This window comes from Podarcis vaucheri, assembly GCF_965113315.1.
Source record: "Podarcis vaucheri genome assembly, chromosome: 10".
In the NCBI taxonomy this organism is placed as follows: Eukaryota; Metazoa; Chordata; class Lepidosauria; order Squamata; family Lacertidae; genus Podarcis; species Podarcis vaucheri.
Genome location: NC_138748.1, coordinates 69,221,021 through 69,236,768, shown reverse-complemented (window position 1 = coordinate 69,236,768; position 15,748 = coordinate 69,221,021). Strand labels below are relative to the sequence as shown.

The following is a 15,748-nucleotide window of genomic DNA, read 5'->3' as shown; positions in this document are numbered from 1 at the left end:
CAGTCTTCAGAGGCAGAAAAAGGTCCCCCTTTCCTTCCACTCTGCAGTTTTAATCTGAAATCTCAGAAAGAGCTCAGAAACTGCTCACACTAATGAAATTCCCTGTCGAAAAATGCGCCTGGAAAAATGGGAGTTTCGAACTATGTTTTCACGTAGTTGCGAGCCGCTGTGTGCTTTTTGTGATGTGGCGGCATATAGATTATTTAATAAATCGTTAGTTGTTTTTAAATTCTTTTTAGCACACTATCCTTAATATTAACTCACCTTTCTTTCCCTGACAGAGCCTTGAGGTGGCTTACTGATAAAAACAGGAGCAGCTAACAACATTGATAAGGAATTAATTAAAAATATAATAGTAACGGAATTAAAACTGTATTTAAATATAAAAGTTGTGTTGGAAGCAAAAGGGTGATTTCTTACCATTTTGTTGAGGACAGTGAGACGACGTAAGCAGCTTCGTCTAACAGCCTTTGAGTGTGAAGCTCTGAACCAGAGCCCGGAAGGGGCCTCATCCTTGACGCAGCCTTTGGGTTGGAGACAAGGGAGCCAAGACGTCCACAGAGGTCTATACCCAACTTACCGGACGAAAAAGCACCCCCGAGGTATAGCTGCCTGTGGTGGGGGGCTGGAAGTGTGTGGGTGATCTCTGCTAAATATCAGGTGGTGGGGTTTCAACTCGAGTTTGGGGGAAGCCATGGGCAAAACTGTTGCTTCTGTAAATCGGCGGTGGGCAACCTCAGTTGGCTAAGCTTGGAGCAAATTGCTGGATCTCAGCTTTTAACCCGCAGGGTTGTTGGGGTGAGGAAATGAGGGAAGGAGATGTTTGCGGCCGAGGGGCAGCCCTGGGTATAGCCTCCAGGATGTGTTAAAACTACAGTGACACCTTGGTTCTCAAACGCCTTGGTACTCAAACAACTTGGAACCCAAACACTGTAAACCCGGAAGGAAGTGTTCCAGTTTGTGAACTTTTTTCGGAAGCTGAATATGCTCCAATTTGAGTGCAACACTTCCATTTTCAGTGTTACGTTTGTTTTTGCTATTTATTTTGCGCTTTTGTGGCTTTTTTGTTTGTTTTTTTGTGACTGTGGAACCCAGTTCATCTACTGAATGATTGACTGTGTGACTGTAGTGCATTGTTTATTGCTTTCATTTTAGATCATGAGTAGGCAAACTAAGGCCAGGGGGCTGGATCCAGCCCAATCGCCTTCTCAACATAGCTGTCAACTTTTCCCTTTTCTTGCGAAGAATCTTATTCGGAAAAAGGGAATTTCCCTTAAAAAGGAAATGTTGACAGCTATGCTTCTCAGTCTGGCCCACGAACGGTCCAGGAATCAGCATGTTTTTACATGATTAGAATGTGTCCTTTTATTTAAAATGCATCTCTGGGTTATTTTGTGAGGCTTGCCTGGTGTTTTTACATGAGTAAAGGGACTCCTGACCATTAGGTCCAGTCGTGGCCGACTCTGGGGTTGCGGCGCTCATCTCGCTTTATTGGCCGAGGGAGCCGGCGTACAGCTTCCGGGTCATGTGGCCAGCATGACTAAGCCACTTCTGGCAAACCAGAACAGCGCACGGAACAGCGCCGGAGCAGTACCTATTTATCTATTTGCACTTTGACGTGCTTTTGAACTGCTAAGTTGGCAGGAGCAGAGACCGAGCAACGGAAGCTCACCCCTTCATGGGGATTCAAACCGTTGACCTTCTGATCGGCAAGCCCTAGGCTCTGTGGTTTAAACCACAGCACCACCCGCTTCCCCTATACATGAATAGAATGCGCTTTTATTTAAAATGCATCTCTGGGTTATTTGTGGGGCATAGGAATTTGTTCATTATTTTTTCCAAAATATAGTCCGGCCCCCCACAAGGTCAGTGAACCGGCCCCCTGCTGAAAAAGTTTGCTGACCCCTGCATTAGATAGTAAAATTCATGTTAAATTGCTGTTTTAGGGGTTCTTTTTAAAAGACTGGAACGGATCAATCCATTTTGCATTACTTTCTATGGGAAAGCTTGCCTTGGTTTTGGAACGCTTTGATTTTGGAACAGACTTCCAGAACGGATTAAGTTTGAGAACCAAAGTACCACTGTACACCTTAAATGGGCGTTGACGTTCAAAATGGCCCTACTGGCCAGGACCAATGTGGTCCAGAACATCTGGAGGGTACCAGATGCTGTGGGGAAGGGTGCTGGAAGTCTGTAAACAGAGGCTGCGATTTCTTTCTTTTCCAGTCTCCGTCAGAGGAGTGGGCCACCAAAGCAGCATCACCGACTACTTCAGAAGCAGACCCCAACCGCCTAGATGTGCAGCTGTCGTGGCAAAAGACATTGAGTGCAAACAGGAGGTAGACATCCTGGAATCCTTTTTCGCTCACGATGACTTCTTAGACCCGGAGGAGTCCTGCTCTGCAGTTGGGGACGGCGGGGACCTAGCCCTGATGGCTTCCAGGAAACGGCCACATTTCCCTGAGAGCCCAAAGAACCTCAGGGTGGGCAGTGACCAGTGGGACCAAGATGAAAAACCACCACTGGGGCAGCGATCTGAGCAGCCCTGGGCTGATGGAAGCCTTAAGCCGGACGCCAACGACTTGGACATCGATCCTCTACCAGATGCGTGTTTTGGGCTCTTGGGGACCCCATGTTGGGAGGTTCCCCAGGGAAACATAGAGCAGCTGCCCGACGAGGTTCTCCGCGAGATCTTTGCCCTCGTGCCCGCGGCCCATCTCTTCCAGAGCCTCACCTTGGTGTCTCATCGCTGGCATCGGATCATCTCTGACCCACAGGTGAGCGATGCTTCCTCCTCGGTTGCGTTAGAAATTAGCCAGGCGTGTTTTGCGACTGGCATGGGCCCCATTGTGGCCTCGTGGAGATCTCTGGGTGCCAGGTTTAGCGACTGACATCTCCCTCCAACTGGCCCCTCCAGCTTTCCTTCTTTCTTTCTTTCTTTAAACTTTTATTTTGCTTTAAACAGGTACATATAAATATAGACAACCAAAATTACAAAGGAAAATTCCTTAATAGTAATGAAAAAAAACTTTAAAAAATTGAAGTACATGACACAGAACATAAGAAACTATGGGAAAGATAAAAGAAAAAAGAAAAATGGGGGGGGGGGGAGAAAAACAAAAAGGAAGATGAACCAAAGCAGGAAAGCTCATCTATTGTACACTTCCGTCAAGCTCACAACAGATCATTATTCTTATCAATTAACTCTATCCGCATTCCAAAGGAATCCCTCATCTTGGTATCAGGGAACATTTCTCTATGCGGTATCATTCTAAACATAGCCAGATCTTTCTTGCTGAGCCCTTGTCCCCTAAATAATTATTTAAACATTCCCATTCTTCTTTCACCAATTTTTTTAGGTTTATCTCTTATTGCATCTGTCAGTTTTGCGAGCTCCAAGTACTCGCACAATTTAACTACCCATTCCTCTTTAATGGGTGTATTTTTATCTTTCCAGTGTTTTGCCACTATAAACCTTGCTTTCTTAAGCAGGTAAGCAGAAAAGCATATTTATTGCTTTAATGTATATCCCACCGTTTTCCTCCCAAGGAGTACATGGGGAGAAGTTTGCCTGGCGCCTTCATTATACAGTGGTGCCCCGCAAGACGAATGCTTCGCAAGACGGAAAACCCACTAGACGAAAAAGTTTTCCGTTTTGGAGGTGCTTCGCAAAACGAATTTCCTATGGGCTTGCTTCGCAAGACGACAATGTCTTGCGAGTTCCTGCTGGTTTTTCCCCCTCCCCCCCTTTTTCTAAGCCGATAAGCCGCTTATCAGCTGATCCGATCAGCAGATAAGCCGCTAAAAGCCACTAATAGCGCTAATCCGCTAATCCGTCAATGGGCATGCTTCGCAAGACGAAAAAACCGCTAGACGAGGAGAATCACAGAACGGATTCTTTTCATCTTGCGAGGCACCACTGTGCACCTTTAGGTGCCAGGCGAAAATGTCCCTTTCTAACCAGGCCTTTGGTAGATTTCACATCCTATGCCCTTTTAAAATGTGGGGTATTTTTTGGTGGGGGGCAGGGAGAGTTATTGGTTGGTTGTTTTTATTTTGATTATAAATTTTGTGGTTTTATATTTTGATTTTGATTCTCAAACCCATCTGCGGGTCGGATTGAGAAGGCAATTGGGCCGGATCCGGCCCCCGGGCCTTAGTTTGCATAGCCATGGGTTAAGAGATATTCCTGGCTGAGTGGGGATTTGAACCCAGATCTTCGAGGTCCTAGTAGGACACTCTTAACTAGGACACCCCACTGGCTTCCTAGAGAACATCTGCTATGGGGCAGCTCTATCAATTAAGTAGGAAAGCAAAATGCCATTTAGAATAGGATGTGAAATATTTCCCCTGCGTTCGTTTTATTCTGGATTGTTTTATGGGATCTTTTAATGTGTTGTAAACCGCTTTGAGATCTTTTTTCCTTTGAAATCGAAAGCGGTCTAGAAATGAAATGAAGGAGAAATTTCACTGAGGAGAAAAGGGCACCTAAACCGTCTGTTGTGGCGACCGCAACCTAGGTTTAAGGTGCCATTTGACGATTAGCTTGTATAAAGAATAATAAAGAATAATAAATCCATTATTTATACCCTGCCCATCTGGGTGGGTTTCCCCAGCCACTCTGGGCGTCTCCCAACTGAATATTAAAAACACAATACAGCATTAAACATTAAAAGCCTCCCTAGACAGGGCTGCCTTCAGATGTCTTTTAAAAGTCAGATAATTGCTTATTGCCTTGGGAGGTCACTATACCTGAGTTCCTAACACTGCTTGTTTTACTCCTCTGGGAGGGAAGAATGCATAAATTAAACTTCACTCGGTTTCTAGAAAGGAGCTGATGTATTGCTTTGGTGTTTTGCAGTTTGTTCCTTGGAAAAAACTGTACTACAAGTATCTGAAGTCTGAGACCCAGGCCCAGCTGATTGTGAAGGCCATCCTTCAACGTTATGACCTGACCCCAAAGCAGAGCCACTTTCCGCTGGGGTTTTTACGGTGAGTGATGCTTCCAGGGTGGATTTGATTTGATTTAAATCAAATCGATTTTAAATCACTCGTCAGTAAGACTCGGATTGAAATCATCATCATTATTATTTTACGGAAAGACTCATTCCTGCTGGTATAATCTTAACAATTACAAGCAGATAAAGCTTCCATTTTTGGAAGAATAATAAATGTTCAGAGTTGTTTTTACAGTTATATCAAAAAAGTTACTGATTTGGTTGTACTATCAGAAATACATAGACACATAATTACGAAATTATGGTGAGGTTTAATAAGTTCACTCTTTCTGTTTGGACAACTTTTCTGCTGTACTTTATTGGAAGGAGAAAAACAGCCATTTCCTTGATAACAATTTATTTAACTAAAGCAATAACATTATCGCAAATGTATCCATGTTTGTTAACTAATGTGGTTAAACTTTTTTTTGTTTTTAAACCCGTATACTGAGTTTTGGGACACATGTAAAACTTAAAACAAATCCTTATTTCCTGATGGATAGCCTTTGGACTATAATGTAACTTAAATAGAAAACTATCTTTGGAAAGATTTTTCCTCCAAAAGAATTTTATTTTAAAAATCCGATTTAAATTTTAAAAATCTGATTTTTTTTTAAACGGATCCCGTTCACATCCCGAGGTACCACTGTAGATGACAAAAAATAAAATTAAAAAATAAAATTCTTACCTGCAATGATGATAGTCATTGTTTGGATAGGGGGCCTTTATCTATTTCTGCAGTAACATATTCGGTCAACCAGTAGTTGAACTGGGTTCCACACAGTCACAAAAACAAATTAACTGAAAAGGCCTCAAAAACAAAAACGCAAAATAAATATAGAAACAAAAGTGCCAAACTTAATGCGTTCCGGAAGTCTGTTTGACTTCTGAAATGTTCAAATACCAAGTCACAGCTTCTGATTGGTGCAGGCGCCCCAGAAACGATAGCCGACAGCCTCATTGGACATTCAGCTCCCGAAAAACAGTTCGAAAACCGGAACACTTTCTTCTGGGTTTTCGGCGTTTGGGAACTAAGGCGTTTGAGGACCAAGGTACCACGGTCTGTCATTTCCTGCGAAGACAGTCCTTACCTGGTGTGTGAGGACTCCACTAACACCATATATATTTTTTCGCTTTGCTTCCACACAGATGTGTTGCTTCTGCGAAGAGCCGTCGCTGCTGGGACCCCAGAGCGATCCGCCAGTGCTTGACAAACCACTCTCTCTTTCCCAAGGCCGAAGCCTGCCTTGCCAGCTGGCTGCCTGAGCTGTCGAGCCCCAACGCGGGAGTAAGCGTGGCATGCTTTTGTTCTCCGCACTCTGCAGATTCTGCTGCAATAAGACTGCCATCCCACTGGACCTGGCAGTATGTGGCCGTTGAGCCCGGTGGTGCTTACGTCCGAGTAAACGTGCATTGCATTGTACCGTAGGAGAGTTGACTGAGTTGGCTCTCAGTCCCCTTCCCCATTTGTGTGTGTGTGTGTATTTACCGTATTTTTTGATCTCTAAGACTCACGTTTTCCCTCCTAAAAAGTAAGGGGAAATGTGTGTGCGTCTTATGGAGCGAATGCAGGCTGCGCAGCGACCCCTCTTGCTGTTCTGGCTTCTGAGATTCAGAATATTTTTTTTCTTGTTTTCCTCATCCAAAAACTAGGTGCGTCTCGTGGTCTGGTGCGTCTTATAGAGCGAAAAATATGGTACTTTGTGGCTGTCACTAAGGGGGCTTTGAGGTCATTGGAACCCCAATTAAAAGGGTTGCTTGTGACACACTGAGCATGCAAGGTGACTGTTGTTTAGTCGTTTAGTTGTGTCCGACTCTTCGTGACCCCCTCGACCAGAGCACGCCAGGCCCTCCTGTCTTCCACTGCCTCCCGCAGTTTGGTCAAACTCATGTTCGTAGCTTCAAGAACACTCTCCAACCATCTCGTCCTCCGTCGTCCCCTTCTCCTTGTGCCCTCCATCTTCCCCAACACCAGGGTCTTTTCCAGGGAGTCTTCTCTTCTCATGAGGTGGCCAAAGTCTTGGAGCCTCAGCTTCAGGATCTGTCCTTCCAGTGAGCACTCAGGGCTGATTTCCTTCAGAATGGATAGGTTTGATCTTCTTGCAGTCCCTGGGACTCTCAAGAGTCTCCTCCAGCACCAGAATTCAAAAGCATCCATTCTTCGGCAATCAGCCTTCTTTAGGGTCCAGCTTTACTTCCATACATCACTACTGGGAAAACGTGAGAGGAACGTCTAAATCAGTGGTTCATGAATCAGGGGGTTCCCTAGAGGACACAAAGGGGAGAGAGCCATTGGTGTAAACAATTATCGTGTTGGAAAGCGGGTGTTGCTGTACTAGGTTCATCAGCCTTTCTGAATTACCGTATTTTTCCATGTATAAGAAGACCCCTATTTTTTTAAACCCAAAATTAAGAAATTAAGTTGTTTAAAGCCCTAAACGGACTCGATTCAGTACACCTGAAGGAGCGTCTCCACCCCCATCATTCTGCCCAGACACTGAGGTCCAGCTCCGAAGGCTTTCTGGCGGTTCCCTCCCTGCAAGAAGCAAAGCTATAGGGAACCAGGCAGAGGGCCTTCTCGGTGGTGGCACCCGCCCTGTGGAATGCCCTCCCACCAGATGTCAAAGAGAAAAACAACTACGTGACATTTAGAAGACATCTGAAGGCAGCCCTGTTCAGGAAAGTTTTTAATGTGTGACATTTTAATGTATTTTTAATCTTTCTTGGAAGCCGCCCAGAGTGGCTGGGGAAACCCAGCCAGATGAGCGGGGTACAAATAAATAATAATAATAATAAAAAAGCTTTTTTGGGGGGTGGGGGAGGTCACTTCTGCCAATCGCGCACTGCCTGCCCGTCACTGGCGATCGCTTGCCACAGCCACTGCCGATCGTGCACCTTGCTGCAGCCGCCGATTGCCTGCCCGTCTCGCCACAGCCGCCAACCACCTGCCCAATTGCCACAGCCAACCGCCAGCAGGCCTTGCTGCAGCCACCAATCACCTGCCCAATCGCTGCTGCCAATCTCCTGCTAGCTGCTGCCATTAATTGCCTGGTTGTTTCATGCTGTTCAAGTGCTCAAAATGCATTACATTCCTGGGCCACCATATTTTCCCCTGTATAACACGCCTCCATGTATAAGATGCCCCCTATTTTTGTGGCCTCCAAAATGAGAAAATGGGGAGAGATTGTATCCGTGTATAAGACGACCCACAATTTTGAACCTAATTTTTTAATAAAAAACCCTAATCTTATACCCTGAAAAGCACGACAAGTTCTGTTATCCTTTGACAGATGGTTCTCTGGTTCCATGTTGGAACTAGGCCTGGTAAATAGCATTTCTAAATCCTAATAATAATAATAACATTAAATTATTTGTACCATGGCCATCTAACCGGGTTGCCCCAGCCACTCTAGGTGGGTTCCAACATAATAAAACATAAAAATTATCTTTGTGATGAACCTGATTATTCTTGTTTTTTAAAATATCCTTTCCAGCCTCCGTACATTTGGGCCATATTTGCTACCATCGTGCTGATCTCTGGAGGTGTCTCTGACATCCAGGAGCTGGTGGCTTCCGTCAGGAGACCCAGCTCAAGCCTCTCGCTAGTGGACGTCATGGAGGTTCTCTACTGCATGGCCACTGTGCTGTTTGCCATGCGGGATAAACAGATTCACATCAGCAACAGGTACGTCTGCCAAGGGAGGGACTTAAAAGGCGGCAGGGCAGTCAAGGGTCCCAGCAGCGGCGAAACCCAAGTTGCATCCTTGAACGTAGATGCACGTTTGTCTTGACTCCTTCTGTACCAACTATTAAACGCCAGCTGAAAACTTTTCCGTTCCGCCAGGCCTTTGCAGAGGCAGTTAAGGATATAACCTTCCGCAGTGGTTAATTTGGTACCTGTCTTTAACTCTTTCAAATGCTTTTATTGTATGGTTTTGTGTGTTCTGTGCAGTGAACCCCTTTGATTTTTTAAAAATGAAGCAGTGGTATGCAATATACACCGTATTTTTCGCTCTATAAGACGCACTTTTCCCCTACTAAAAAGTAAGGGGAAATGTGTGTGCGTCTTATGGAGCGAATGCAGCCTGCGCAGCTTTCGCTGAAGCCAGGAGAACAAGAGGAATTGGGGCGGACCGATCCCTCTTGCTCTCCTGGCTTCGCTTTGCTGGAGAGCCGCTGCGCGGCTTTCACTGTGCAGCGCCCCTTCAGCGAAGCAGGAAGAGAAACGGAGCCCCTTCCGTTTCTCCTCCCGCTTTGCTGGAGATGCACTGAGCAGAGTGGGAAAGAACTTTTTTTTTCCTTGTTCTCCTCCTCTAAAACTAGGTGTGTCTTATGGCTGGGTGCGTCTTACAGAGCGGAAAATACGGTACATATTATTTTTTAAAAAATTCAATTCATTCTCCTGCTTGGACTACTGCAATGCGCTCTACATGGGGCTACCTTTGAAGGTGGCCTGGAAACTGCAATTAATCCAGAATGCGGCAGCTAAACTGGTGACTGGGAGTGGCCGCAGAGACCACATAACACCAGTCCTGAGAGAACAGCCTCAATCCTGTATACCTGAAGAAGTGTCTCCACCCCCATCTGGCGGTTCCCTCATTGCGAGAAGTGAGGTTACAGCGAACCAGACAGAGGGCCTTCTCGGTAGTGGCGCCCGCCCTGTGGAACACCCTCCTTTCAGATGTGAAGGAATTAAGCAGCTATCCTATCTTCAAAAGACATCTGAAGGCAGCCCTGTTCAGGGAAGTTTTTAATATTTAATGCTGTACTGTTTTTAACACTTGATTGTGAGCCGCCCAGAGTGGCTGTGGAAACCCAGCCAGATGGGCGGGATATAAAGAAATTATTATTATTATTTTATTTATTTATTATTTAATCATTTCCCAGAATTCTTTTATTACTTTACAGTTCCACCACACGTGGCAAAAGGTGCTGTCAGAGCTGCTACCAGGTCCCAGCTCACATAGGACCACGCCACACAGCGTCCACTTTAAAAGAGTCTTTATTGAGTTACAGGTTTCATTTCCGAACTGCAGCGTGCAGCTCTACACCTTCTGCTCTAGGTCGGCGAAGACCCGTCTGAGTCCCCGCCTCTTGCACACCAGCTTAATACCCTAGCCTTGCTCCACCTCCTTCGCCTCTCCCTACGTCTCTGGGTCCTTCTGCCCCCCTGGGCCTCCTCCCTTCTACTCTCCTCTGACGCTGACCCCCCTGATCCTTCTGCCTCCTTGCGGCGGGCTTTAGGACCTGGCTCACTCTCCGGGCTGCTTACTGCTCCAGCTTCCGCTGCATTTGAACTTGGCGCGCGCGCCCAACTCTCTACTTTCCTCTTAACCGTTGCCTCGCTCTCTGAGGAGGGCGTGACCACCCCTGACTCGTGCCCTCCCTCCTGCTGACAGCCTCCGGAACCCGATGCCTGGCTACCTTCCTCCCTGCTGCTCTCAGTCTTGAGCGTGGGTCCCGACTTCCAGCTGCTGCCGCCCTCAGTTATGAGCGTGGGTCCCGACTTCCAGCTGCTGCTCTCTGAATCTCCTCTGTTCCCTTCCTCCTGGGGTGTCCCCCCGGATCCCCCCCTTGCTCTGCTCACTGGGGCTCCCTTTTGGGAGTCCTCTGACTCACTGCTTAGGCTTGGAGATCTCGGGTCGTCATCATCACTCATTCTCCCTTCGGCTTCCTCCCCCTCGCTCTCTGTTTCCACCCTTCTCTGCGTCTCTGCTTCTGAACCCCTGACATCCATCCCCCCCTCGAAGCCCCCCCTTCCCCCCTCCCCGCTGTCAGGTGTGGGTGCTGGGCGCTCCATCATCATGGGAGGGAATGCTGGATACAGGTCGCTCCCCGTGGGTGGCCGCCAACTGAAGACCTCCGAGTCTTCCCCCTCGCGGTCGTCGACGTTGACTTGTTGCTCTTCCATCTCTGTACCGCCGTGCTCGAACCCGAGGTCCTCCCCGAACACGTCCATGTCAGTCTCTGCGTCGGTCGCTCGACCTGGCATCTCCAGCCACTTCCTGCGCCATTGCTCCTCTGGTCGATCGTCCCACCAATACGAGTTGCCTGATGCCGAACCTGCCGGTGAACCTTCTGGGGAACGGGTGCTCCGTGCGGGTTCCCCTTCTGAGTCGAATCCATGGAACGTGCTGGAAGAAAGTGTGGGTGTGAACAACCAGTCGTCGAAGAAGCTCGCTGGCATGGGTTTGTGTGGGAAGAGGGCATGAAACTCGTCCTTGAGCAGGGGTTCCTCCAAAGCGTAGTCTGGTACCCAGCTATTGGCGCTGGCCCGGGTGCCCTCTCTGGCTAAGAGGTATTCGACTCCCTCTTCCCCCCATCTGGAGTCCAAAATCTCCGTGACCTCGTTGATGTGGTCCTGGTGCTTCACCTCCCGCGTCTCCGTCCGTTCCCGGAGCGGACTTGGCGCCGTCCCTGGCTCCTGGAACCTGTGAGGTGCCTTGTAGGGAGTGAGCACCGACCTGTGGAACACCGGATGCATTCTGGAACCCTCCGGCAGCGCCAGTCGGAAGGCTACCGGGTTGATCTGCGCTTCGACTTGGTACGGACCGATCTGCTTGTGCCCCAACTTCTTCTTGGCAAGTGACCTGGTCGGCACTGCGTGGGCTGCCAACCAGACCCAGTCTCCCACTTGGATCACTTCGCCAACCCGCCTGTGCTTGTCAGCTTGCACCTTGTAGGCGTGCTTAGCTAGCTCCAGCTGCCGTCTGAGTTGATCGTGGACCGCCTGCAGCTCTGACGCGAACGCGTCCGCCGTCTGTGGTTCTCCTTCCCCCACTCTCTCCAGTCCCGGGAAGGTTCTGGGATTCCTCCCATTGTTGGCAAAGAACGGCGTCACTCCTGTGGACACGTGCTTCGTGTTGTTGTAAGCGAACTCGGCTAGCGGCAGGTAATCCACCCACGTCGCAGGCTGTTGATTGGCATAGCATCTCAGGTACTGCTGCATGATGGCATTGACCCTCTCTGCTTGCCCGTTGGTCTGCGGGTGTCTTGCTGATGCCAGATTGACCTTGACATTTAGAAAACCCATCAGCTTCTGCCAGAAAGACGAGATGAACTGGCGTCCGCGGTCGGACAGGATAGACCGTGGCAGGCCATGCACTTTGAACACGTGATCTATGAACAGTTTGGCGGTTTGTTCCGCCGTGGCCACCTTCGCACACGGAATGAAATGTGCCATCTTGGTGAACAAGTCCACCACCACTAGCACAGCTGTCTTGCCTCTCGAGCTGGGTAAATCCGTCACAAAGTCCAGGGCCACCCTCTCCCACGGTTCAAACGGTGTTTGCAGCGGTTCTAACAGTCCCGCCGGTGGTCTGTGTACCGGCTTGGCCCTCTGGCAGGTGTCGCACCTCGCGACGTAGTCCGCGACCTCTCCTCTCAGCCTGGGCCACCAGAAGTCTCTCGCGACTAATTCCATCGTTTTCTCTGTGCCAAAGTGACCGGCCGTGGGTGCGTCGTGCAACTGTTGCAGTACCTTGGCGCGAAGGTCGTCTCCTGGTACATAGACAGCCCCTTTGCGTAGGAGCAAGCCGTCCCGCACCTGGAACTCGTCCGTGGTAGCCGTGCCTCTGAGCAGTTCCGCCATCTTGTCTTGCGCGAATGAGTCGTCCCGCAATGCACGTCGCACCGCATCCAGGTCTACTGTAGCTGAGGCACACGCCCACGCCGTCGGTGCGAAGATGTGCATGGCCGCCGCTGGCGTCACCTCTTCTAGGTATTGCGGTTTTCGGGACAGTGCATCCGCCATGATGTTGGTGTCGCCTGGGACGTACTCTATTCGGAAATTGAAGTCAGCAAAGAACTCCGCCCAACGTATCTGCCTCTGGTTCAGGAACTGAGCCGTGCGCCAGTGCTCCAGATTCTTGTGGTCCGTGCAGACCTGCACCGTGTGCTTGGCGCCGATTAGGAAGTGCCTCCACGCCTTGAAAGCTGCATGAATGGCCAGCAACTCCCTGTCCCAGATGGTGTAGTTCTGCTCCGACTTGCTGAGCTTTCTGGAGTAGAACGCTCCCGGCCGCCACACCCCCTGCGGGTCTCGCTGCAGCAGGACAGCTCCCACGGCTCTGTCTGACGCGTCTGTCTCTACCCTCAACGGTTTACTGGGGTCGATATGCAGCAGTTGCTTCTCCGATGCGAAGAGATGCTTGAGCGCTTGAAAGGACTGTTCCGCCTGCTCCGTCCAGATGAATTTCTTTTTTTTGGAGCTGAGCGTGTCCGTAATTGCTGCCGTCTGCATCGCGAACCCCTTGATAAACTTGCGATAGAAGTTGGCGAAGCCGACAAACCGCTGGACCTCCTTCCGGTTGCGCGGGCTCTTCCAATCCAATACCGCACGAACCTTGGTGCTGTCCATGGCTATCCCCTTGTCCGACAACTTGTATCCCAGGAAATCCACCTCCGTCGTGTCGAACTGGCACTTCTCCAGCTTGGCGTACAGTCTATGTTGTTGCAACCTGCTGAGCACCTCCCTCACGTCTCGGTCGTGAGCTTGCTGCGAGTCAGAGAAAATCAGGATGTCATCCAGGAAGCAGACGCATGTCTTGTAGAGGAGTCCCTCCAACACGTGATGCATAAAAGCTTGAAAACAGTGAGAGCCATTTTGTAATCCAAAGGGCATAACTCTGTATTCGTAGGTGCCCAGCGGTGTGAACATGGCCGTCTTCCACTCATCGCCCTCCCGCATGCGGATGAGATTGTACGCCCCTCGCAGGTCCAACTTGGTGAACACGCGTCCCTTGCGCACCGTCGCGAGGAGGTCGTCAATCCTGGGCATGGGGTAATCAGACGGTTTGGTCATCTGGTTCAAAAGGCGGTAGTCCACAACTAGTCTTTTTTGGGGCGTGTCTTTCTTTTTCACGAAGAAAACGGGACTGCCCCCCACTGCCTTGGACTCTCTGATGAAGCCACGCTCCAGATTATGCTCGATGAACTGTTTGAGTTCCTGCATTTCATCTTCAGACATGGAGTATAGCCGCCCCTTCGGCAGCGTCGCCCCCGGTAGGAGGTCAATCTTGCAGTCATATGGCCGGTGAGGGGGTAGCTTGTCCGCCTCCTTCTCGCAGAAGACCTCCAAAAAGCTCGCGTATTTGTGGGGGACCGCTTGCAACGTTCCCAACTGCAGTTGTGATTCCTCCTCCTCTCCCTCCCGTCGGGGCAGGATGCAGTGTTCTGCGCAATAAGAGGAGCCGAAGATCAGTTGTCTCTGGTACCAAGCCAGTGTCGGACTGTGCCTGTCCAGCCAACTCATGCCCAACACAATGGGCGTGTCCGACAGTTGGGTGACATTAAAACTGATGACTTCCCTGTGGTTGCCAAGGCGCATCACCATCGGTGGCGTCTGCTTCACCACCTGCCCCCCTAGCAACTCTCTGCCATCCACTGTGACGACTTGCAGGGGCAGAGTGGCAGGCAATAGCTGTATAGCGTGCTGCTCCACAAAGCTCTGCGCTATAAAGTCTGCGTTGCTTCCAGAATCCACAGAAATCGGCACTTCGATAGTGACGCCGTCGGGTAGCTGGAGAGATGCTGTGAGCTGCACTACTGGTTTGGGTGGGAGGGGATCCGTGGGTTGCAAGATTGCTGGGGACTGCTTCACAGATGCGTCTGGCTGGGCCCCAGTGCCTCCGTCTCCAGCCAGACATCGTCGTTTCCCTGCTGTGGTTCTCCTTGCTGCGTTGCTGCAGTCACCATTGCTGAGGCTGCAGTGTGCTTGTGGAGCCTCCGGGGACACTCCTTCGCCAAATGGCCTGGATCCTCGCAGATGTAACACTTCCTGTTCCCTCTAGGAGGCTTCGCTTTCACTGCTGCCGGTGCTAGGGCTCTGGCTGCTGACTGAGCCCTTGCACCTCCAACCTCCATCGGTTCCCCTCCCCCTCCTGGCGGAGGTGTGGATTGCGCACGCGCTGCTTCCCTCGGAACGAAAGAGAAACTTCTCGCTGCTTCGCGCCCTCCACGTCCTTCATCTCTGCACCATGGACGTTCTTCCAGCCTCACCCCCACAGTCAGCGCCCTTTGGACCACCTCCTGCGTGCTTCGGGGCCTCTCCCCCCTTGCAATTTCATCCTTAACCGCAGAACTTAGACCCTCCCAGAAGAGGTCTCTGACAGGGGGCGAATCCCGATCCCATTCTAAAGCACTGACCAGCGCAAAAAATCGGGCGTGATACTGCCGGACGCTCGCCCTCCCTTGTTTTAGTCCATGAATCTCCCGTCTGGCAAGATCCACATCAATAGTAGACAAAAAACACGCATCCATCGCTTTGATAAAGGCATCTGCATTCTGAAGCGCCGGATCTTTATCCCTCCACAAATTGCGCAGCCAGGCTTTGGCATCCCCATGCAAATGGGACAATATGAACCCCACCTTCTCTTCCTCATCTCTAAAGTCTTTTGCCAGCAGTTGCAGTGCGCACATTACGTCTGCTCTAAAATTAGGGTACTGTTGCAAAGTCCCATCGAAGTGAGCCACAAGCCCTCCTGCTCTCCGTGCCAATCCCACGCCCTCCGGTCTGGGTCCCGGTTGCCCTTGCTTAACAAGCATTTCAAACCTGGCGTGTAGGTCTCTGTAGGCGGCTGTAGTCTCCTCCTCCCGTTTCTTGGAAGCCAATACCTCTGAGGACAACTGGGTCACTGCCTCTTGCAGCGCGGAGATCCTCTGTTCTTCCGTCATCTTGCTAACCTTTGTGAGCTCGCTTACAGACACCCCTCTTCCTCCCCTAGCGGCTTCTGCTCCCGCTGCGAGGTTTC

General features: G+C 49.9%; 1 protein-coding gene across 1 annotated transcript in view; it reads left to right on the top strand.

Annotated features, from left to right (window-relative positions):
- The window catches only part of FBH1 (F-box DNA helicase 1), a 53,258-nt gene that overhangs the window by 480 nt on the left and 37,030 nt on the right, over nt 1-15,748 (top strand). Inside the window, exons 2-6 of the mRNA XM_082238787.1 lie at nt 438-602; nt 2,227-2,777; nt 4,862-4,992; nt 6,147-6,285; nt 8,492-8,682. Coding sequence (XP_082094913.1) covers nt 438-602; nt 2,227-2,777; nt 4,862-4,992; nt 6,147-6,285; nt 8,492-8,682 — 1,177 coding nt within the window. The remainder of the gene's footprint in view (nt 1-437; nt 603-2,226; nt 2,778-4,861; nt 4,993-6,146; nt 6,286-8,491; nt 8,683-15,748) is intronic.